Source organism: Haemaphysalis longicornis, unplaced genomic scaffold (assembly GCF_048455015.1).
Source record: "Haemaphysalis longicornis isolate Haplotype H1 unplaced genomic scaffold, Haemaphysalis longicornis Haplotype H1 scaffold_1, whole genome shotgun sequence".
Taxonomy (NCBI): Eukaryota; Metazoa; Arthropoda; class Arachnida; order Ixodida; family Ixodidae; genus Haemaphysalis; species Haemaphysalis longicornis.
Genome location: NW_027526203.1, coordinates 400,432,263 through 400,457,674, shown reverse-complemented (window position 1 = coordinate 400,457,674; position 25,412 = coordinate 400,432,263). Strand labels below are relative to the sequence as shown.

Below are 25,412 nucleotides of genomic sequence, written 5' to 3'. Positions count from 1 at the left end.
CCGCATACGTTGATAGCGGGGGCAAGGTTGTGAAATGTTAGGAAGTATATTTATCACTCGTTGCCATAGCCAGACGCCGTCTCCAGCTGACTACACAAGTCACGAGTTTCTGTGATTATATAAATTTCGAAAATGCATTTTCTGCGCTCTCGAGATTTGTACTTCACTGATGCTTATACCACGGAATGGCCATTAACCAGTGACCCGACAGTATTGGAATATTGTGAAAGGGTCGTTGCGGTTGAGTGTTGCCACTGTTTCGGCAAAGAAACTTGTCCTGACGAAGGCAAGTTTCTTTGTTGAAACACTGGCGACAGTACGAGGCCGCTACCTTGTTCAAAGTTTTCTTTTTCTAGTGTTCGCCATAATCTTCAGTTTACCTCCCTTTCTCTCTCTCTCTCTCTTTGTATATATATATATATATATATATATATATATATATATATATATATATATATATCAGGGTGTCGAACCGAAAAAAATACCGGTTCGCTTACGGTTCGGGTTCGGGTGAAATAATTTCGTTCCGGTTCAGTTCCGGTTCGACAAAATCACGTGCCGAACCGGTTCGCGAACCGGTTCGGGAGCTTGAACCGGTTCGTGAACCGGTTCGATGAGTTGAATTGTCACTGAAATTAGAAAAAAAAAACATTTAGTAGTTTAAAGCGACAGTAAAATCAAAACACAAACAAAAATTCAAAATGCTGCTGTTCCCCAAGGGCAGTGGCGCAATTGCAAAGCAAACTTTAAATAATCACGAGATATTAGAAAAACAGATGAAGTGGTGACGATTTACCACCTACTTTCTCGTCCAGACTTTATGTTGTCCTAGCGACTATTCATAAAGCCATTTCTAAGAGATATTACGGTGGGATATATTTTCTGCCCTTTCATTTTTTGTTGAAATCGCAATCGTCGCTATGGAATCACCCATCACGCTAACCTTGAAGCCTTAAATTTAGGTCTGCGTACTGGCGTGTTCAAATATCAGCGCTTAATACCAATGGCGCACATTTTTTTTATATTTGTAACAAAACAGAAAAATCCTACTACAGGCACATAAATACTACCAATGAATTGGATCATTTGGTCACCCTGAATAATTTGTTAGCTGTCACCCTATCGAATGTGTTAGCCACACTTTTGTTAAAAGTAAGCTTTAGTTAACGCTCAGTCACTGCATTATTGCTCTGACCACTGCAATTCCTTTTGCGAAAGCTATACTGGATGTGTGCATTACAATCAGTATGTCATCGTACCGCCTGACCCCCGGCCATCGTTCCGTGTGCTACATTGCGTAATCTTATAACAGATTATGCTGTTACAAAATGAAAGGGAAATTTGACGCGCGGAGCATGAGGAGAACTTTTTTGGGTAGACGCTCTTTAATTCGTCCACAGCAGTACTCCCCTCTGACCCGCCGCGGTGGCTCAGTGGCTAAGGCGCTGCTGAGCGCGAGGTCGCGGGTTCGATTCCCGGCCGAGGCGGCCGCTTTTCTGATGGAGGCGAAAAGCAAAAACGCCCGTGTGTACGAAATTTCGGCGCACGTTAAAGATCCCCTGGTGGTCAAAATTAATCAGAAGCCCTCCACTACGGCGCGCCTCATCGCCTGTGCTGGGTTCGCGTTAAATCCCACAATCAAATCAAATCAGTACTCCCCTCCGGAACGAGTAGCAATAGAAGTAATGTAGCGAGTTGGGCAGTCAGTACAAGTGCACCTTCAAAAAAATAAAAAGCAGATCTGAAAGAGACAAAACTGCAGAACAAGCAGAAAAGATGATCGCTCGGCGAATGGGACAGTGGGAGGTACCGGCCTTCCTTTCTGCACGTGTCATCTGCTTTATTACTGTTTCTGCTTCCAAGACAAGGTCGAGGACTGCAGTTTCTTGCCAAGAGATTAAGTGCGCACCTTAACAGTTTTCCCTGACATATCTGTTGTTATTTGTACTTGTAAAAAACGGAGCTTTTCCACTGTACTGTCCTCAAAAACGGTCGTGGGTAAGGGACATCGAAGCCACTTGTGGTCAGCAGCAAGTGGTTTAGCCACTGAGCAGCTCCTGCGGTCCCACTTGTCAAATATTACAATTTGCAGGTGTCGGACCTTTTAAACAAATTATGAAATGGAAAAAGTTTGCACACATCGGGCTTTCGCTGCTGCGCACTGGAGCACTCCTGCAGCCTGATTGCTCCACTAAAGTTGCAGCTAGGGAAGGGCAAAGTCGTTTTATATATCCTGCAAGCTGCGGAGAATGACATTTCGTTTGGTCAGCTTCCACTACGCTCGCGCTTCCAGCAGCAACAGACCATTGCTACATTGGTGCTCATTCATTTCCCTTGTTGTTACATAGAGCGTGATAGTGTTCAATTGTCTAGAGGGGAAAGTGCGCGAGCAGGTACGAAGTTGATGGTACGTGAAAGAAAAAAAAGACCTGAATTGCATTGACTGTGCGATGTCAACAACAGAGGGTCGAACCGTTTCGGCATGAACCGGTAACCGTTATTTCTTTTTCGGTTCAGTTCCGGTTCGGGTTCAGCGTGCTCAAAAAATAACGGTTCGGGTTCGGGTTCAGTTCCAGCAAAAATACCGGTTCAGTTCCGGTTTTCGGTTCGGTTCGGTTCCGGTTCGACACCCTGATATATATATATATATATATATATATATATATATATATATATATATATATATATATATATATATATATATATATATATCAAAAAAATACTTTAACATAAATACCCGGGAAAGAGGTGGGGAAATAGCCCCGCCGGTAGCGTAGTGGTTATCGCACCAGACCGGTATTCTGGAGGTCGTGGGTTCGGATCCCACCCGGCGGGCATTTTTTCACCACTTTCTTTCTGACTCAAAAAATTCTTCATCTCTTTCTATGACCTAAGGCATTCCCCCCTTTGCTTTACGAGGTTTTCTTGACTGCCAGCCCTTATTCTGTCTTAATTCACTGAGCCCCTCATTTCCCATTTCTGATCCGCTATATATATATATATATATATATATATATATATATATATATATATATATAACACAGAAATAAGGGTTGGCAGTCGAGAAAACCTCGGAAAGCAAAGGGGAGGATGTGGTAGATCATTGAAACAGATTAAGAATTTGGAAAGAAAGAAAGAAAGTGAAGAAAAAATGCCCGCCAGGTGGGATCCGAACCCACGACCTCCAGAATACCGGTCTGGTGCGATAACCACTACGCTACCGGCGGGGCGATTTTCCCATTCACTTTCTGGGGTATTTATGTTAGGTATGTTTGTTTCCTGTGCTTGGGGGTGGTAGCCAGCGCCATTCGGACTAATCGGGGTGAAGGGGACCTTCTTTTTAACCCCCGGGTCGTGACTCAAGTGTCTACGACATGTCCAGAGTGGTCGACCAGCTTTGAACCCTCTTAAGCTCCCTTTGGCAACAAGACTGCCAGAACAGAGGCCCTCGCTATGCATGTAGCGAATCAGAATAGGAAATGAGGGGCTCGTTGAAAATAACACAGAAATAAGGGTTGGCAGTCGAGAAAACCTCGGAAAGCAAAGGGGAGGATGTGGTAGATCATTGAAACAGATTAAGAATTTGGAAAGAAAGAAAGAAAGTGAAGAAAAAATGCCCGCCAGGTGGGATCCGAACCCTCATTTCCTATTCTGATTCGCTACATGCATAGCGAGGGCCTCTGTTCTGGCAGTCTTGTTGCCAAAGGGAGCTTAAGAGGGTTCAAAGCTGGTCGACCACTCTGGACATGTCGTAGACACTCGAGTCACGACCCGGGGGTTAAAAAGAAGGTCCCCTTCACCTCGATTAGTCCGAATGGCGCTGGCTACCACCCCCAAGCACAGGAAACAAACATACCTAACATAAATACCCCAGAAAGTGAATGGGAAAATCGCCCCGCCGGTAGCGTAGTGGTTATCGCACCAGACCGGTATTCTGGAGGTCGTGGGTTCGGATCCCACCTGGCGGGCATTTTTTCTTCACTTTCTTTCTTTCTTTCCAAATTCTTAATCTGTTTCAATGATCTACCACATCCTCCCCTTTGCTTTCCGAGGTTTTCTCGACTGCCAACCCTTATTTCTGTGTTATTTTCAACGAGCCCCTCATTTCCTATTCTGATTCGCTACATGCATAGCGAGGGCCTCTGTTCTGGCAGTCTTGTTGCCAAAGGGAGCTTAAGAGGGTTCAAAGCTGGTCGACCACTCTGGACATGTCGTAGACACTCGAGTCACGACCCGGGGGTTAAAAAGAAGGTCCCCTTCACCCCGATTAGTCCGAATGGCGCTGGCTACCACCCCCAAGCACAGGAAACAAACATACCTAACATAAATACCCCAGAAAGTGAATGGGAAAATCGCCCCGCCGGTAGCGTAGTGGTTATCGCACCAGACCGGTATTCTGGAGATCGTGGGTTCGGATCCCACCTGGCGGGCATTTTTTCTTCACTTTCTTTCTTTCTTTCCAAATTCTTAATCTGTTTCAATGATCTACCACATCCTCCCCTTTGCTTTCCGAGGTTTTCTCGACTGCCAACCCTTATTTCTGTGTTATTTTCAACGAGCCCCTCATTTCCTATTCTGATTCGCTACATGCATAGCGAGGGCCTCTGTTCTGGCAGTCTTGTTGCCAAAGGGAGCTTAAGAGGGTTCAAAGCTGGTCGACCACTCTGGACATGTCGTAGACACTCGAGTCACGACCCGGGGGTTAAAAAGAAGGTCCCCTTCACCCCGATTAGTCCGAATGGCGCTGGCTACCACCCCCAAGCACAGGAAACAAACATACCTAACATAAATACCCCAGAAAGTGAATGGGAAAATCGCCCCGCCGGTAGCGTAGTGGTTATCGCACCAGACCGGTATTCTGGAGGTCGTGGGTTCGGATCCCACCTGGCGGGCATTTTTTCTTCACTTTCTTTCTTTCTTTCCAAATTCTTAATCTGTTTCAATGATCTACCACATCCTCCCCTTTGCTTTCCGAGGTTTTCTCGACTGCCAACCCTTATTTCTGTGTTATTTTCAACGAGCCCCTCATTTCCTATTCTGATTCGCTATATATATATATATATATATATATATATATATATATATATATATATATATATATATATATATATATATATATATATTGTTGCGTCCTGTCAAACAGGGGCGCAGCGCAGAGAGTTGTCTTGGCGAAGACGCAGGGGCAAAGTATTTATTAGGCGAGGTGCCTAACTTGCCAGAGGAAACACACAGAGAGCTCCGGTTGGTGGCTAGCAATATGGCGACCAAGAACAGAGCCCACGAGCCGCTAGCTAACGCTCTTCTTCGTCGTCCTCTGCGGTGCCGCATCACACGGAACGTACTCAGGCGGGGGATTAGAATGTCCGTCCTGTATGATTGTGTCGTCCCACAGTTTGGCGCGTAACATTATATATATATATACAGGGTGTCCCAGCTATCATGCACCAAGATTTAAAAAAAGAGAAATTGCGTAACTCGAAGAAAACCTAGTGCATAATGTTTGCAGTACTGTGAAGAAGCGGGGAGTATTTTTTCGTTAATGAGACCTAATTAATTAATTGTAATTAATTATCTAACTCGAGAAATACTGTCCTAATCACTTAAGTGTCAATGAGGCACTTGTAGGTAACCACGAGGGGCGTCTAACTGCGCTATTTTCAGCGACGAACTAATTGCGTACTCATTTATTTTGACTGATAAAGGAAACCCGCGAAATATGAAAAATACCACGTGACGACGCTTACGCGCGCATTGTAAAGCAGCGTCCCCAAACAAAGCCGATTGAAAGCAACTGCTTCGCCTGTCACCTGCCTGAAGAGACACTCATCACCTTGATAATAGCATGCATGGAAGGAGCAGCAGCAGCAAGATTCGCGGGACGCGTGTGCAGATAAGGAACAAACTCGGTCGCGATTTCTTCTTTCTTTCTTTTGTCTATTTAATTCTGGCTAACTCAGAGGCAGCCTGTTTGAGGGCGTTGCTTTACGGTGCGCGCGGAGGCGCCGTCACGTGGTATTTTTCATATTTCGCGGGTTTCCTTTATCAGTCAGAATAAATGTGTACGCAATTAGTTCATCGCTGAAAATACCGCAGTTAGATGCCCCTCGTGGTTACCTTCAAGTGCCTCATTGACACTTTAGTGATTAGGAGAGTATTTCTCGAGTTAGATAATTAATTACAATTAGTTAATTAAGTCTCATTAAAGAAAAAATACTGTCCGCTTCTTCACAGTACTGCAAATATTATGCACCTGGTTTCTTTCGAGTTACGCCTTTACTCTTTTTTTAAATCTTGGTGCATGATAGCTGGGACACCCTGTGTATATATATATATATATATATATATATATATATATATATATATATATATATATATATATATATATATATATATATATATAGCGAATCAGAAAATGGGAAAAATGAGGGGCTCCGTGAAATAAACACAAAGTAAGGGTTGGCAGTCAAGAAAACCTCGGAAAGCAAAGGGGAGTAAACAATGCCAGTAAACAAGTAAACAATGCCAGTAAACAATGCCAATGCCAGTAAACAAACTTTCGTCATGCATGTTGCATATTAGCGAGCAAACGTGCTCACTAAAAACTGAGTTTTTGCTCACATGTTTTTTCTCATATGTCTCGACAAGAACTCATACAGCGTTACTTACACACACAGTAGCACATACCTGCTGTGGTGTATTGGCAAATGCTCTGACGTTAGGCTTAACGTTATGGTTTGAGGTCTATCGAGTTTAACATACATGTAGCTTGACATATAATGAGTTTGACGTCGCTTGAACCATCGTTAGGCTCAGGGGCTACCCAGCGTTAAGCCTAACAAGGACCATAGCACACCCCTGCAAAGGTGTATCGGCCAAGCTTAGCCATCGAGACCAAGGGCATACTGATGAAAAGGGCCTGGACTGCCAGCCAAGGTCAGGGCATCTCGGACTATATACGGACGATCCCCACCGGACGGGTGCCCTGACAGCAGCACCAACGCTTTTCACATAAACAATTATTCTTCCTCGCCGTTTCGTGCAATCCCCTATGCTCACATCGTGTTACATATCCACTGAGCAGCCCGCACCCGAAACGTGTACCAGCGGGTTTCGCGGGACTCTCAAAACTCCCACAGTGTGACTAACATAGCACGTAGCGCGTATACTCACTCATTATGGAGCCGGCGACCAATTCCACCGGCTGGGATGATGTACGTATGTGGTACAAACAGCAGTTACGGTATGTTAATCCTCACTGCCTACGTCACCACGCCGGAAAAAAAAAATTCAACACAGACATCGCCACCTTCATGCATGAGCACTTTTCATGACTTATACAATAACGAGATGCATCAGTATTATCGGTAGCGACTTTTATGTTGACATCGACAAACACGACAAGGACTGGTTCCTGGCTTTTGTCTGAAGAACTTAAAATTTGCGTGCACCAAAGACCCCAGTCAATCAATCCTACCATACAGATAGTGTTTGGGCTCGGTCTTGGCAATAATTCCACTAGGGTTACGCAAATGCAATAAAGCGCTGCGTATCCCCCATCCGCAGATGTATTAGTTCTGCATCCCCTTCGCTCGACATCCTGTGAAGGTGTGGCAAAATCACTACAACCAAAGCAACGGCCGCATACGCAGACAACAAAGGAAGGGGTATATCGAACCCACGACCATACTGCCAACAAGCGGAGACGCAACCACAATGCCAAAAGCGACGGTATCGGTTTTAACCAGCAGTATACAGTTGTTGTTCCGTCTGAATAAAACTCTATGCATATCCCATTTAAATTCGGTCCGGGTGGCACTTCAGCACTTCTTATCATTCCGTCTAGCCCAAACACTAGACACGGCCTTCCTTTTTACGAAATCTCTTATAGGGTAAAGGAGCTGTGTTTAAATTCCGTAAACGGTGATGTAGAAACGCCAACCCTCTCAGCCAGATGTTTGCGTTGACCATGTCCTAGCCCAGTCCATGTGAAACATCTCACTTTCTGTGGCCACATACTTGAACCACTTTAACGGCGATGTCCAAACTTTCCCGATTGCTTTTCAAATCGTCTGAGCACGTTATGAAGATGAACGTCTAAACCGTAAGCAGTGATGGATGTGAATTCGCTGGCCTCGTCGGCACGCGCTTCGAAACACGGCGTCGACAATGCATAACTGGTTTTTCAGCTCCATTGAAATGATGCTCACGCATGCGCAGTGGTGTTCTTTTAAACAAAATTTACACGAAGTGGAAGCAGGCTTCAGAAGCATTATTCTGGTTTGGCCCTTTCCAAGCATGCATCTTATTCACCGCACAATCGTGTACGCTGATGTGTGTTTGCCGCACTATCCTTCTCATATTCTGCAAGCTTAACAACTGCTGCTTCAAATCAACATTGTTAAAACGCAGAAGTTACGCATACGTGTGTACACGTACACACATGAAATAATTGATGTTACCTGTCAGCTTCCTGCTTCCACGTTTTGTGTAGCTTGAAACGTTGTGTTGTAATATTTCGCAACTGTTGCTGTAAGGTGGTGGCATAGCCAGGAATATATATATATACATTTTTTTTTTTTGGGGGGGGGGTGGTGCTATACGCCGCAGGTAAACCATTTAAGAGAGCCTGTTTCTAAACAATACCGGCTTTAATAAAACCCAAACGTTGATTGTTTCGTTCCATGTAACGTATACATAAAATTACGAGTGCACGCAGTACTCCGGGAACGTAACTCGTGAAGAGCATTTTTTGTCTGACAAAAAAATGGCCGTGTATCTGCACGCTTCGCTGCAACCGTCTTCGAAAGACGATAGTCTTCTGGCGCCGCTGCCACTCTTCTCTCTCCCGACCACCTCTCAAGTTGTTCCCTCCTTTTTCGGTACTTCTATGATAAACGAAATGGGGTCTTGGTGAATTCAATTAAATTTGCCCGCTTCGCACTGCTGGCACGCAATCTGTTGGCACCTTTTTTTTACTGTTGGGCTTGCCGCTCGAGCGCGAGCCGTTTTTGTATTTTGTGGTTGAAATACACTTTTTAGCACTTTTTTTTTGTTTGAAGTCGCGAAAGTTACGCCCATGTCTATCTTTAATTAAAATAACCCTGTTGTTATCAGTTATGTATTCACGTACTGCCTCGAATATGCCCCATGTTTTATTTTTTTATAAACTATGTTGACAAGTATGATGTGTGTTATCAGATTTAGTAGGTTGGAAATGTTTTGCTCAAATAAAGGTCTCGTTCGAAAATTCCTTTAACTTTTGGCCGCGTGGCTGAATCCAGGTGCAGACAGACAGACAGACAGACAGACAGATAGACAGACCAAAACTTTCGCGTTTGAGTACCCCAAGAAAGACTATCTTCTTTAAAAAACACTCGTACAAAAAAGAACGCAGATCTACGGGAACACTTCTGAGTAATTAACACTTTGCGCCCTTATTTTCTTTCTTTTTAGCAAAACAATGTTTTTATGTGTTTTCTTAAATTTTAGGGCTTTATAAGCTCGCAAACAAAAAGTTAAACTGGTAGTGCAAGTATTAACTGATTTATTAGGAGTCAATTAATTCAACGGTGTCAACGGTGGGCCGAGGAGTCAACGGTGAGCCGAGCTGTGTGTCAGCTCTGAGGCAGACCCGCGCTGCCGTCGACTCTGGGGCATCTTCCGCTCCATCTTGAAGCCCCGGATAAACCGCAACCCTCTGGCCGCCCTGGCCATCCGCAAGCAGGCAAGCTTTGGGGAGCTGGCCGAACTCTTTGCGGATCACTTCCTGCCACAGCACCGGACGGAACCAAGGCCCGCGGCTGCGCTGGAGGAGCCCGAGGGACGTCACCCGCTCAACGACGCCCCCATCACGGAGGGCGAACTCCGCAGTGCCCTCCGAAGCTGCAAGCGCAAGTCGGCGCCAGGGGCAGACGGCCTCACCTACCAGATGATCCGCAACATGGATGAGGTGGGGTTCGGCAAGCTTCTGATGGCCTACAACCGCATCTGGGAGACGGGGCAGCTGCCGCCCGAGTGGCTGCTCGCCATCCTGAGGCCCATACTCAAGCCGGGGAAGGGCCTTTGGGCGGTCACGGCATATCGTCCCGTGGCCCTCACCTCCTGCGGGTGCAAGCTGCTGGAGCGGGTGGCGCTGCGCAGGATGGAGGTCATCGGGGTGGAGGAGGAGGCGATCCCGGAGCAGCTCACGGGGTTTCGAAAGCACCGAGCGGCGGCCGACTCCATCACTGACGTGGTGGCGGCCCTGGAACACGCCCGTGCCACCAGGCAGGTGGCTGCCCTGGTGCTGCTCGATGTGAAGGGCGCTTTCGACAACCTGCAGCGCCCCGCCATCTCCTTGGCCATGGAGGAGGCCGGCATTGCGGGGAAGCTGCGGGGCTTCGTCGAGGCGCTCCTAACGGGCCGGACGGCGCAGGTGCAGGTGGGGAACGTCTTGTCGGCACCTCGGCCAGTGGATATCGGCACCCCACAGGGCTCCGTCATCAGCCCCTTCCTCTTCAACCTGGTAATGGCAGCCCTGCCAGGCTGCCTGCCCAGAGGCGGGGGGCACAGGGTACACATGTCGGTGTACGCCGACGACATTGCCCTGTGGGTGCTTGGACCGAAAGGAGACGGCAGGGCGGTCGTGCAGCAGCTGCAGGCGGCTATGGATGCGGTGCGGTGCAAGCTTGAAGGTGTCGGCCTGCAGCTGTCGGCAGCAAAGACAGAGGCCATGCTTGTGCACCCGAGCGCAGCCGCCCGCGGAAGGACGAGGAAACTCCGCATAGACGGCGAGGAGCTCGAGTGGAAGACCAGGGTGAGCTACCTGGGGCTCACCCTGGACCACAGGGTGGACTTCCGCCAGGCCGCCAAGGAGCTACGTGCCAGGGCACAGCTGGCCACCTCGGCCGTGCGGAAGATGGTCGCCCGGGACAAAGGCTGCTCCCAGCAGACAGCCCTGCGGCTGTACAGCGCCTCGGCCGTGGGGCTACTGATGTACGCGCTGCCGCTGGTCACCCTGCGGAGACCCAACTGGCGGCAGCTGGAGGGCGACCATCGAAAGGGCGTCCGCGCCTGCCTTGGCCTGCCCCGAAACTCGCAGTGCGACAGGACGCTGGCTGAGGCAGGGGTGTGGACGCTGGAGATGACGGCCGAGCAGAGGGCCCTGGGCCACATTGACCGGCTGCGCCGAGCCGAGGGGGGCGGCCCCCTGCTGCAGCGGCTGCGCACCCACCGGCACTCGCGCATGGGGCGCATGCTGGCCCGGTACGAGCAGGTGGTGGGCACCACAGACTTGGGGCCCTCCAGCCGCCCTCCGGACCTGGCGGCCGAGCTGCACCTGGAGATTCCGGGCCTGCGCAGCAAGCGGCGAACGCCCCACTGCGGGTTGCTGCAGCTGACCCGGGCCGTCGTCTGGAAAGAACTGGAGGGCCACACCCTGGCGTACTCGGATGGCTCTGTGCGGCGGCGCCAGGGCTCCGCTACAGCGGCCGCCGTGCTGGGGGAGGCCACCCGGCAGGCCCGGCTGCACTACGCCGCATCCTCGGCCACGGCAGAGCTTGTGGGGGTCCAGCTGGGCTTGGACCTGCTGCTGGAGCTGGAGCCCGCACCCGAGCGCTGCGCCCTGCTGTGCGACTCCCGGGTGGCTCTGCTGCGCATCCGGGAGGGCGACCCGCACTCCCCTCTGGTTCGAGGAGTGCGCGAGAAGGTGGAGCGGCTGGCAGGCAGGGGTGCCCGGCTGCGGCTGCAGTGGGTGCCCGGCCACATCGGGCTCGAGGGCAACGAGCGGGCGGACGAGCTGGCCGCTGAGGCCCACGAGCTGACGCCCGCGGCCACGGATGCCCAGGCAGCGGCGGACGACTCCCGCCTGCTTATACAGCGGCACGTGCGGGCACAGCACCCGGACCCACGGCTGGCTGCTGGAGAGGCCCCACCACCTGTGCGGGCTGCACGGCTGCCCCGACAGCAGCGTTCGGCAATACTGCGCCTCCGCGTGGGGGCGGTGTGGACGACGGAACGAAAGCACCGCCTGGGGCTGGCAGACAGCCCTGCCTGCCGGCACTGCCGCACACCTGTCCAGTCCCTGCCGCACCTGCTCTTCGAGTGCCCCGAGTATGCGGCAGGGAGGCCGGAACTGCTGGCCGCCCTGGGAGGAAGGGCTCGGCCGCTAGACGAGCTACTATGGCCGCCGGGCAACACCAGGGAGAGGGACAGCGTCCACGAGGCGCTGGGCGGCTACCTGGATGCCTCAGGGCTCCGCCTGGCACTTGACTCTCTGGCACAGTGACTGTGTGAACTTTTACGAGACTGTGCGAACTTTTTTTTTTTTTTCTCTTGCTCCAGACTTTGTGTGGGTGTGGGAGTGAGTGTTAACTTGTAAATATGCCCCTCTCTCTCTTGTGTTCTGTAAACATGTCACCTCTATCATCTGTCTCTCCTCTCTATGAATCTGTCATCCTCTGCCCCAACCCCCACACCAGCAGGCGTTCCGGTGTCCACCCCTAGGTGTGACAATTTACGCCTGCTGGTGGTCTTTCCTTTCCTTTTTCTTGACAATAAATTCATTCATTCATTCATCTGGCAATTATTTTTTAGTAAAAATATCTTTTTTTGCACGTTTTCCTAAACTTTATGATCACATCAACCTACAAACCAGGAATGAGCTTCGTAGTGCACGTATTTATAAATTTAAAAGCTTAGTGATAAAAGTAAGACCTTCGTCTTTTTTTTTTTTTTCGCCTCTGTGTGGCAATTTTGTCTTCACCAGAGTTTCTTCTTCTTTGTAGCGTGCAGCTCCGCTAAAACTCAATATTCCGGACGTCTATCGCAATACGCATCATTTAAGGAGAATGCCCCAGAAAACTAGCAGTTTTGGTTTCGTTCTCTATGCACAAGAGGAACTTTTATGTGATGGCGCCAATTGACACCGCCACGGCCGAAAAGGTTAACGAGACACAAAAAATGGGATGACCAGCGAAACTATATTTGGCACATGGCATAGCGCATGCGCACGTTTTACTTCTCTTGAGCGTTGACGGCGGTCACACCTGAGGAAGACACATGCCTACAGACGCAGCCGTTTTCTGCTGAGCATTTGTAATGAAGTTGGATTTGCCGCAAAGCGTTTTGCACACGGAGAACAAGAATGTACGGGACCCTAGCCTATGTCGGCACGCACTTGAACCATTATCACACGTTGAGTAGCATTAAGTTAAAAAATGCTTTCTCGACGCGTTCGGAGTGTGTGCCGCACCCGATCCCACGCCCCGAGCTCCTTTCGTAAGTAAAACGAACATCCCGGTGTGTTCTATAACCGCACGGTCACCATGAAAATCATAGGCCGTTTATAACACGTACCCACACTGGAACGTTCGTTTTCCAACGCGTGCAGCCTCGGGAGCTATTGGTCGCAGGCGCGAAAAATACACGGAACCCTAGCCATATAAGCTTCACTATAAGGGAAAACAGCGATAATTAATATGGTCGCAGCAATACATGAAACTTCTGCAAATTGCTCTGCAATCTAGACATTACGTAAAATCGTGCGCTCACATTAATCCGCATCCTGATGCCCAGAAAGTAGTAGAGGAGTCTCTCTCCTCGCGTTCAGGCTGAATATTCAGCCGAAGTCGCCGGCGGTCGACGGAAAGGTGCGGAGAGATTTCTGGACTGACAAAAATATCACGATTAGGGGGGATAAAATGAAGGAGGGTGTGTATTCAGTGCTCGGAAAATTTTGGGGGGTGTTCTGACGACGAAACGCCCCTGCTGTAAGAAATATGCTTTTGCATGTAAATAACGTGACCATGAATGTAGCGGTCCAGCCGTATCTGCGACCATTGCGCCTTCTTGGAGCAAACAATGGAGAGAAAATAGCATTCGCGCAGGGACGTACCGCAAGGAGTGCGTGACGTTTTTCATTTCGCTACGTCCGTGCGCAGGTACTGTTTGTTAGTTAGTTTGTTTGTTTGTTTGCTTGCTTGCTTGCTTGTTTGTTTGTTTATTTGTTTGTTCGTTCGCTTGTTCGTTTGTTTGTTTGTTTGTTTGTTTGTTTGTTTGTTTGTTTCTTTGTTTCTTTGTTTGTTTGTTTGTTTGTTTGTTCGTTTGTTCGTTTGTTCGTTCGTTTGTTTGTTTGTTTGTTTGTTTGTTTGTTTGTTCGTTCGTTCGTTCGTTCGTTCGTTCGTTCGTTTGTTTGTTTGTTTGTTTGTTTGTTTGTTTGTTTGTTTGTTTGTTTGTTTGTTTGTTTGTTTGTTTGTTTGTTTGTTTGTTTGTTTGTTTGTTTGTTTGTTTGTTTGTTTGTTTGTTTGTTTGTTTGTTTGTTTGTTTGTTTTCACTCCACGTATATGCTCGGCCTCGTCATTCGCGGAATTCAGGCATTAGGTTGCATTGATTAATCGTTTTGGAGTTTGAAATGTTGTGGTGAAGGCGACCTTCGAGGACTTCTCAGAGTGTTTAATTTGGGGTTGAGGGCTGTTGAGGCTAGAAAAGCTCAAGGGGTCTTGGACTGAGGACTCCTCCCCATTGCTTTTTGTATAAACATGTTTACTCTCTATCTTTCTCTCTCTCTCATTTACAGGAAGTTATTTTTAACAGCGCAGCTGTTTAGCAAATGGTAATCTTTCGTGCCCGCTGTTAAAAAAAGAAATTGCCGAGAGCGCGCACGTAAGCGCGGGCTCCGCAACGATTTCCCGGCAGCTAACAAAACCAAGAAGGACGGAACAGACAGAAGGAAGGAAGGAAGAATGCAGAAGAAAGGCAGGAAAGTTAACCTGGCTAGAGCCTAGTTTGCTATCCTGCACGTGGGAAAGGGGAAATGGGCAAAAAAGAGAGAAGAAAAAAAGAGGAAAAGTTGGATCAGACACGTATGCCCAGCACTGAGGCACTGACAGTGATTGACGGTGGAGGCTCTCAGTCTATAGCCTAGTGTTCAAGTTCGTCGCCCGTAGAAAACGTAATAGTTCCTTAGTCGCCTTCTGAGCGGATGACTGAGAAGGCCAGTGGCACAGAATCTTCTCCTCCGAAAATGGCCGCCGAGAGTCTAAGTTCCTCAGTGCTGATGACAACTTCTTCCTTGCAGGCGAGTAGCATGGGCAGTCGCATAAAAGGTGGCGTATCGTCTCCGATGTGCCGCACGTTTCGCACTCCGCCCTTGCTGCCATTCCTATTAAGTACGAGTAAGCATTTGTGAATGCCACCCCCAGCCAGAGACGGCAAAGAAGAGTTGCGTCAGACCGTGGGAGGCCTAGTGGAAGGGGACGTTGCAGGTGCGGGTCAAAGGCACCAATGCGTGCACATGTGAAATCTTCTGGAGACCATTGGGAGATAGCTGTTTCCCGGGCAAGAAGGCGGAGGGCCCTAGCTGCGTCCGTTCTAGACAATGGGATGAGTACACTTGTCGCTGTTTGATGCGCCAGCCGGGCGGCAGCGTCTGCACTTTCGTTTCCGACAATGCCGCAGTGGCTCGGAAGCCACTGTAGGGTGACATCATGACCCGCCTGGGCAGCACGGTCGTACACCATTCTTATTTCTGTCAGGAACTGTTCGTGAGGTCCCCGGCACAGCGCTGACTGGAGTGACTGAAGTGCAGGCTTCGAATCACAGAAGATAGCCCATCTGCGGCACGAACTTTGCTCGATGGTGTGAAGAGCGCTACGGATGGCCGTAAGTTCTGTAGCCGTGGATGTCGTAATATTGGCTATCTTGAATTTGCTGCACAGTGACAGTCGTGGTAGAACAACAGCTCCGTCAGAACCCGACGATGTTACCGAGCCATCAGTGTATACATGGGTTCGGTCACTGTATGTCTCGTGCATGTACTTCAAAGCGAGCTGTTGCAGGGCCGGAATTGGAAGATCACGTTTTTTTGTCACTCCTGGGATATCTAGGCACACACAGGGCTGCATCACACACCACAGCGGAACGAGCGGTCTCATCGCCGGCGTGTAGTTCGATGGAATGCTGGTGTTGTGGGCAGCTATTACCCTTGCGAACGACGCCCGGGGACGGGTCGCTGGTATTCCCGCGAGGTGATGATCAGGTAGACGGGCGAGGTGCCTGATATGTGTCCTGAGTTTTCAGCGTCCACAAAGGTTGCCAAAGGGTGATTTCGAGCCAGGGCAATGGTCGCTGCTGTGGACGTACATCGTGGTAAGCCAAGACAGGTTCGCAGGGCCTGAGCTTGTATACCCTGAAGTGACCGAGTAGTTGTGCGGCACGCTCCAGAAAGGACAGGGGCACTGTATCGCAGACAGCCCAAGAACAGCGCGTTGTAGAGCTGTAACATCGACTTCAGTGGTGTTCCCCACGTCTTGCCGCCGATGAGTTTGAGCACATGCACCACTGCAGAGAGCCTCTTCTTTAGAACGTTAACATGAGCGCTCCAAGAAAGGCCTCTGTCGACAACTATGCCGAGAAACTTGTGATTTCTCACGTAAGACACCCTTTCACCATTAATATACAAAGGGTATGCATACATAAGCTTTCGTGTAAACGGAAGCCAAGATCAACCACTGGACAGGCGCCTGTCCAGTGGTTAATCTTTCTGTCTGTCCCGTCCTTCGCGCTGTGATTAAGTATGAACACGTACCAACTCGCCCAACTTGCAACTGTCCTACAAAACCAAGAAAATGCCTAGCGCTCATGTGTGCGTGCATCGCGACGACCGCCCAGTGTCCCCTGCGGACGTTTGTCAAGCCAAGCATTACCGCTTAGGGAGATTGACCAAGATTGCGGCGACCGCCCGGCAGTTTAAAAAACCAAGGAAATGCCGAGAGCTCGTGTGTGCGTACCTCGCGGCGTCCGCACAGCGTCCCCGGCGCACGTTTGTCAAGCCAAGTAAACCGCCTTAAGGAGACTGGCCCATATTGGCAAAAAAAAAGAAGCTCCAGTGTTCGCCGTATTCACGGCAACACTTGCTCGGTACGAGAAAGACTCAATTTTTTCAATTGGTATTTTTTTTTTTCAATTTGTAATTTTTCAATTTGTACAGCGACACTTCACCCCGCTGTTCCACAGAGCGTCTTCTCTGCACGGCATGCACCTGCCTGCATGAAAGAGGCGCGAGCCAGCGGGTTTGCGCTACAGAAATACATTTCGCCGCAATGGTATTTGTAGCGTCAGTACAGGAAAAAGGAATAATTCGCGAGTTAGTGGGAAAAGTACAACGGGTAACTCAACGGCTGGCTGGACATGGACGTGCATTTAAGAAGCAGGGTATGTTATACGTGGTGTCTTTTAAGTATGCCGAAAATTACGAAATAAAGAGCGGTGGAGTCATCAGTTAAACGGATTTATTTGTATGCGTTAGCGGGAATTGCATAACCCGATGCTTTAAATGCACATCTGATGTCCAGCCATTGAGTTACCCGTACTTATGGGTGCACCACCGCTAGCTCCTCGTTGTACTTTTCCCACTAACGCTCGAATTATTCCTTTTTCCTGTACTGACGCTACAAATACCATTGCGGCGAAAGGTAATCTGCCAATTTTTTTAACGAGTGTATTTTAAAAACCTCGTGAATCAGTTAAGCTGCAATTCCGTTTAACCGATTTCTGGCAAGCTAGATTAGACGGGCCCATATGTGTGCATGCGTGTACGGCTCTTGCACATAGGCACAAGCCGTTAGTCTCCATATGCGGGGATGACTGCGCCAGAGATGTCGTAGCATTAGCTTTGTTGCACTTGGTAATTCAGCTTGCCCCATGTGTGGCTTTGAAAGTTTGTATTCGATACGTGTTCGAAGGAAAACAGGTCAGCTATTTGACACATTCATAAATGCGGAAGGAAGAGAACAAAAAAAAAACTGTAAAAAAGTACGGATTGTATATTCGCGACATGGCTCTGCGCCGAAAAACAGTTGAATTCTGACATCAGGAACAGTACTTGCTGAACCAGTGTTCATTATAAGTTCTGCGTGCCTTGTAATTATTTTCAAATTTGAGGTCAAAAAGTGGCGCATTATTATAGATGTCAATGATAATAATTATGACATTTTTATCCTGAGTGAAGCAGCAACGTAGAGGAAACAGAAGTCTTGATCCCAAGAATTCACAAGCAATTGCATTGTGGGCATATGGGAAGTATAGTTACCATTTCGGGAGTAAAATGCCTTTAGCGACATTCACCCTGTCTTCGAAATTCTCTTGTGGGCTCGTGCGCGCGCGTGTGAGCGTCTGCTTCAAACAAAATTTATCTGGGGTCAGTACTGAAACTTCTTACAACAAAATATACCACCTTTTAACAGCGGAGCTGTTTAAGCTTTTTTCCGCGGTGTAGTGTTAACGGAAAACTATCATCTGGAGAGGGGGAAAATGCTGGGCCAAGAAGTGTGAGGGAAAGTGGCGAGGGGGCATGGTGCGTGCCTCAAGAAAGAAATGTGGTTAGGGAGGTCCCGGGAATCGAACCAGGGACCTTTAAGCCGTGAAACCGGCAACCCAACCAGTGGGCCACCCCAAAGCCCCGAGGGGTACAGGGGTAGCAGCGGCGGGGAACAATGACATGCGCAGCCAATTGGAAAAACAAAACAAAAAAAAAAACCGGGCCATCTTCACTGACGTGAAACCTGGGGAGGGGCGAAGCATGCAGTGTATGACTATTCTTGGCGCCTTGGTGTTTTTGCCCTCGGAGATGAAACCTTTCGGGGGTAGAGGTATACAGCTTTGCTGTAAGTCTGGTGTCTTTGAAGCACGAAGCGTTCTAGCGAGAGGCGTTGGAAAACGAGTGTCCCGGTGTGTTCCTTTGTACGCGTTTACCCACGGTGATGAAACGTTCCAGCGCGAGGCGTTGGAAAACGAGTGTACAGGTGTGTCCTTTTAGTACGCGTTACGTTCTAGCGCGAGGCTATGGAAAACAAATGTCCCGGTGTTTTAGTACCGTAACTACATGTTACTACAACATGAGACGCCGACAGCCCGAGCACCGAAGGGGCTTCGCCCCTAAAAAGTTTGTGTTGTCACACAGTGTGTGACAGCTAGAAGACAAAAAGGCCAGATAGAAATTTTCACAAGTATTAGAGCCAAATGGGTTAATTTCGAAGCGGAAGTAAATAAATAAACCTAACAACTAATTTAGGCACCACTAGCGTGCAAAACCATTCCATCTCGCCTTTCCAGGCCACCTCATTACGAGACCGGAGCGCAAATGCACACATGGGTTTGCTAGGTTGGAAAGAAATAATACAAGAACGAAAAAAAAAAAAACGAAAACCTGACCCCACAAATTAAACAACAAGAAACAGTTAAAAGACCACCGCCGCAGGGAACAAAGAGACGAACCAGGGGAAGAAACGCTTCCCGTGGACGGCATCCAACGTGGGTGCCTCGCGTCATGCAACCGGCTTCTATGCGATTACGTTCGTGGCGTGATCTCTCGCGCGCTGTTTTCTTCGCAAGTTCACGTGCGTTTGCGCCTTAAGTAGGGGGCACAGGCGCCCAGTTCGCGCTACAGACAGCGAGTTCGCGAAGTCGGTTGCGGGTTTAAGCGCGTCCTAACGCGGTCCACTTTGGGAGAGGTGTGAAAGGCTGCGGACAAAACTATCCGGGCCTTCCAGCTATGGAGAACTTTCAGCGGCAGGTTCGGAAATTCATGGGTCTCCAACGAAGGGAGAGGAGCCGCCAGCTCTGCTGCTACTCCACCTTGCACCACTAGTGCAAGCTGCGCCAATTTTGACTCACTCAATAAACTTTAAGACTGCCCAGAATTTCACACCTTTCTAATTGCTAGTTTGCAGCGGGCTTCAAAATACGTTCGGTATTCTCATCCCTCCCAAATTTCGACTATACGTGGGCTTTTATGGGATTGGTATGGTTCCCGAAAACGGGTGCAACTCAGGTTTTAATACACGCACCTGGGAACGATTTATGCCATGTTTATACGCTAAAACGACTCTTGCCATGCCTAGTGTAGCTCAGTCATTACTACAGATAAACAGGAGTCTCGGTTTTATAACGGATAACAGGCCAGAGGCGATTGTGCAGCCGATTAGCGGCCGAACTGTATTCGGGAAAACGGCTATAAAACAAGTTGTAATGCGAATTTTTCAAAACAAATTATGTAACGTTCGTGCGCTGTAGGATATATAGAGAGAATAAAACAAACTACGATCTGCAAAGCTGAATGTACGCCTCACCACACTACGTAACCTGGTCGGGACGCCACTTGTACTTTTTTTGATCAGTGGGTCCTGTTGCTGTACGACAGATAACTGGTTGATCTCACGACTTAAAAAGAAGGTATTTTGCGCGAGTGAGTCCCTCTTCTGTATTTTTTATAATAAAATTGAAACCATAATCCATTGGTGCTGTAAAGCTCCTGATCCTTTTTTTAGCTTTGTCAAACTTGATTTCAGACGAAGGTCATTTTTTTTCTGTCGCACTCTAAGATGTTCCAGGAGATCGTCTTCACCACAGCGCTCCAGAATGACCAATTCAAGTGCTGAAGTGTGCAAATCAGGCGAATGACGAAGCTCAACATATTATTGGACTAAAAAAAAGTGCATGTGCCCAGGGACAACCCGCAAGGCGTGATAGGCGTTTTGCATTGCACAATGTCTCTGCGCTATAATGCCCTTTTCATTCAAATTGAATGTTCGGCCCCGCCACACATCGAATTCGCCCACTAGGCCACTTCGTGTGGTCATTCTGGAGCGTTGTGGTGAAGACGCCCTACGGGGATTTCTTAGATGTGACGCGTGAACGTAAGTAGTGATATGATCTCGCATTTTTTTTTTTATTTTTAATTGTAAATTGATACTCAACTTAGTTGAAAGTGTCTCATTAGGCTACGGGCCGCATCGCTAGTGAGCGACTGTCGCATAAGACGCATATATAAGAGGACATAATTCTGCGTAGCCTCTCTAGAGCGGTGAATGCGTTTGTACATTAGGTGGTAAATCGTTTGTGGCTCATAGGCATTTCATGCAGTTGACGTAAATTCGACAAACAAGCCTTTTTTTCCTGTATATCGTAGATTGTCTATACACACGACTCAGCATTTCCATATTGCCGATAATTGCAGGATTATTTCTTTCCCTTGCAGATCGTGATGTCTCTCGCTAAGAAGCCAAACTACATCGACGTGGACGGCCTTCGTCTTCCAGGGGGCTTCGATCCTGTCCGCATACGAGAAGCACTGAACTTCAAGCCGCGGCCCGGTGACATCTTTCTTGTCACGTATCCTAAATGCGGCACGCACTGGATCCAGCAAATTTCGCAGCTCATTATTCATCGCGGGGTGTCGGCCAACAGCTACCTGGACTTCCAGATGAAGACGCCTTTCCTCGAATTCACAGGCACATGGGGTGTTGAGGCCATTACACCCCCGCGTCTCCTCAAAACTCACTTTGCCTTCGACCGGCAGCCGTATCACGAGGACGCCAAGTACGTGTGCGTGGTGCGGAATCCAAAGGACTGTTGCGTCTCCTTCTACCACCACTCACGAGGCATACCTGGCTACGAATTCATGAACGGCTCATTCGACGACTTCTTTGAGCTGTTTGTCCGCGGGGAAACCGACTTCGGGGATTATTTCGACCACTTACTGTCGTGGTACGAGCACAGGAACGATCCCAACGTGTTCTTCGTCACCTACGAGCAGCTCAAACAGGACACGAAGAACTGGGTTCTTCGGCTGGCCTATTTTTTCGGGGAAGAGTACGGAGCGCTTCTGGAAAATGATCCAGGCCTCATGCAGCAGATATTAGTAAAGAGCAGCTTGCAGTACATGAAAGACAACATTGAGATCAGTGAAAGAGACTTCCAAAAGCTCAGTACTATGGACCCCGGGACTGTCCCGGAGCCCGTACGAAGAATGTTCGTACCCCAAGGTGGCCCCCACGCAACGATAAAGTTTATACGCAAGGGTCAGGTCGGTGACTGGAGTGGCCACTTCACTCCTGATCAGGAGGCGAAAATGCAACGCCGAATCGAAGAGAAGACTGCCGGATCAGATGTGATGAGCCTTTGGAAGACCTAAAGTTCACTTTCTACGTCTCAACGCGCTCTTCGGGCGCTCATTAAGTCCCCACTGCTAAGCTAAGAAACGCGTGCACATGTACTAATAGAATTATATAGTGTATCACCCGCTAAAATACAAGAAACAATTCCACCAAGTTGTCTTTGCTCCTACCGGCACAGATTCTGTTACTCATCTTCTGCAGGCACCCTGTACGACAAGCATGTATCCCGAAAGTTCTTGCGTTCTGTTTCCTTAAATAAAGGATATTACTCATCGCCAAAAATATTACAGACACGCCTCGCCTTTGCCTAGTCCCAAATTTGTGTAGTTCCTGAGTGGATATTCATTTTACAGTTTGCTATGCTCCTTTCTGAGTGCTACGAATTCCTTTTGGCCGATAGCATCCCTCCCCTCGCCAAATTACGCGAAGTTGCCTCGGCAGCGACCACGGAATTTTTACATGAGGATAATGCACTGAAGGCGGAATGGGTGCGGAAGTGGGTGAAGAAAGGAAATAAGGTCCCCCCCCCCCTTCCCCCCTAATCCCACTTTATTCCCCTGCCTCGGCAAGCCGCTCTTACGTAAGCTTTTGCGCCATCCGCGTTCCCATGCATTCGTTTTTTCGTGTGCCTGTGTGTGTGCGTGTGCGTACGTGCGTGTGTGTGTGCGTGCGTGCGCGTGTGCGTGACATGTGCGTGTGCGTGTGTGCTTGCGTGCGTGCGTGTGCGTGCGTGTGTGTGTGTGTGCGCGCGCGCTTGTGTGCGTGTGTGTGTGCGTGCATGCGTGTGTGCGTGTGTGTGTGGGCGCGCGTTCGTGCGCGTGCGTGCGTGTGCGTGCGCGCGTGTGTGTGTGTGTGTGCGCACACACGCACACGCACACGCACACGCACATACACACACGCGCGCGTGCATGCGCGCGTGCGTGCAGGTGGCGATGTCTCCGACATGTACTTTAATTTACCTTCCTTCCGCGCCATTCCTACGTTGTTTCCACACGCCTTCGTCTCCGTTTGGTACATGTCAGACTGGAGCAAGAGGTGGCGAAAAGTATTAACACAGTGTCCGCTTTTCTGGCCTGCCCGTTCGTCGTTTCGTTCGTTCGTGAGCTCCTGGCTTCCCACCTCCTACCAGCACGTTTCCTAAAGAACCATGAAGACAAAATACTAGTTTGGCCAATTCAAAAGACTGCATCGACCCAGCAACAATGACGCCAATTTTAACTTAACACCGGCTTCCAATAACTACTCTAAATATTAGGGAAAACAAATGAAGCAGTGGGGCGACACACTAACCACTTCCTCGCCGGGTCCTTATGATGTCACAGGGACTGTTTTGCGTGATTGGTGGCCTCCAAATGCGATAGTAGTTGCGGCACTAGTTCCGTTTCATCGCATCATTTGAATGCTAACGTGATCTAACACACTCATAACTAAAATTTTTGAATTCCCTTTTTAGACCACTTTTGAGGACCTCAACTTAAGGTCCTCAAAATATATTCAAGGGATACTGTTGTCCGGACTTATGGTGTCTCAGTACATCCTAAAGTGGGCCCCCGAGGATTACCTCCGTGCATTTAAAGGACCACTTTTTACGGGTTCAGTTCTCATTGTTCCCTTATTTTATTGGGTAGTGGGTTAACTACTCACATTATTGTTGACACAAAATATTTTACACGCTACTCGTATATGTCATGATGTCAACAAAAAACATGCTGTGAACTTCCCCGAATGTTAGTAGAATTGAAATTTCACACAGCCACGGCAAATACAGGAAAACATTGATTAATCTGACGAATACTTGGCACACAAAAGGACAAGACCTGTGCACTCCCCCCCCCCCCCCCCTCCCCACCAAACAAGCGATGTAGCTCGAGAGCTAGCATTATCGGGAAAGACATTATATGCCACCAAAGAAGAACGCATGTAAGTCCTACCTCTGCGGTTTTGTTTAGAAAGGCACGATGAAGCCCACAAAAGGGAAATGTGATGTTTTAAAAGGTGAACTTCGAAATATGCAGGGAACGCACAGCCCCAGATGACTAAAACATGACCTGTAAATCACAGGTGAACGCAGATGACATGAACGCAAACGTTGAACTGACCTCTTCATTGTTGTCTAGGTTCAGCAATCTAGGCTGGGCCTTGATGAGTCAGTCAGTCAGTCAGTCAGTCATTCAGTTCAGCATTTTAAAGCGAAGCTTTCGTTGTCTCACACTGATGGCGTACGTCGCAACAAAAACGCACTGCAGGAAAGCTCACTTTTTCTGACGATGATGATGATCGTGGGTGAAGCGAAAGAAAAAAAATCGCTTCCCGTGGTCGTCATCGAACCTCGGTCCCTCCCGTTATGAAGCCGACGCCTATCCGATTGCGCCATTTCGACACGCTCGAAGCTGGTTAGATTTGGAGAGGAGCGCATGGACGTGCAAAATTAGACAGAAAAATCATGCACGCCTCCGTCTAACGACGACGATGGTTGCACACGGAGCTTTCTTCGTGCGAAGTCAAATGACAAAGAAACAAAGTCAAAGCCGCTGCGATCAAAGGACCAAACTTTGTGCCAGTCAAAGTCAAAGCTTAACGAGTCCAAACCCCTACGACAACCAAGGAATCCCCCACGAGAAAGCTTCGCGTTCAACCACCATCGTTGTTAGGCGAAAGGGTGCGTGGTCTTCATTTTATTTATTTATTTATTTATTTATTTATTTATTTATTTATTTATTTATTTATTTATTTATTTATTTATTTATTTATTTATTTATTTTGGTCACATGGAATTGGGATCCGGGATTAATAATCGAGGAGGCCCAATGATGGTTCAGATGTAAACAATAAAATGAACAATATTCACCTAGTTGCTCAAACATAAGAACTAACGAGCTATCACGTGTTCAAAGTAAAATAATATAACTGAGACCAAACAATAAGCTACCATCTTGAAAGGTGAATAGAGTCAAGTGGCTCGAAAATTGCGATGCCAGTGTCAAGTGGTGCGTGGCCCAAAATAATTGTAGCATGTTTGTGTGGTGACGCAGTTTCCTATTTTATGGAAATGATCAATGGGACCAGATCTGCAAGCCGGGAGTATGGTAAGATGGACTGTGTGAAATTGATGTTGCAACACATTTTTTGCACTACACTAAGCATACACAGAACGTCTTTGGACCGTTTTGGACGGGATGAACAGACAGGTCAGAAAAGGTTGAATGTCATGTTAGCAGCACTTCTGCGCTGCAATATGTGTTATAAAACGAGCGAAGGGGGTTTGTAAACATTCTGTGGATGTTGTAAGGGTATTCGAAGCCGGAATTCCAGACAGAAGCTGCATATTCCAGCTTTCGGCGACTGAGTGCTTCGTACAGTCGAACTTTGAGGGATGACGGAATGTTTTAAAAACTGCGTTAAACGTACCCAAGTTCCCTGTCAGCATCGGTAGTTAAGTATTCAATGTGTTGCTCCCGCGGCAGAATAGGAATTCCGTGA

General features: G+C 48.4%; 1 protein-coding gene across 1 annotated transcript; it reads left to right on the top strand.

The window, feature by feature from the left end:
• The first annotated feature begins 21,019 nt into the window (after positions 1-21,019).
• Positions 21,020-22,166, top strand: LOC144155406 (sulfotransferase ssu-1-like). The gene has a single exon (XM_077686805.1). The coding sequence runs from the start codon at positions 21,020-21,022 to the stop codon at positions 21,947-21,949; it is 930 nt and encodes a 309-aa protein (XP_077542931.1). The 3' UTR covers positions 21,950-22,166.
• The last annotated feature ends 3,246 nt before the right edge of the window (positions 22,167-25,412 follow it).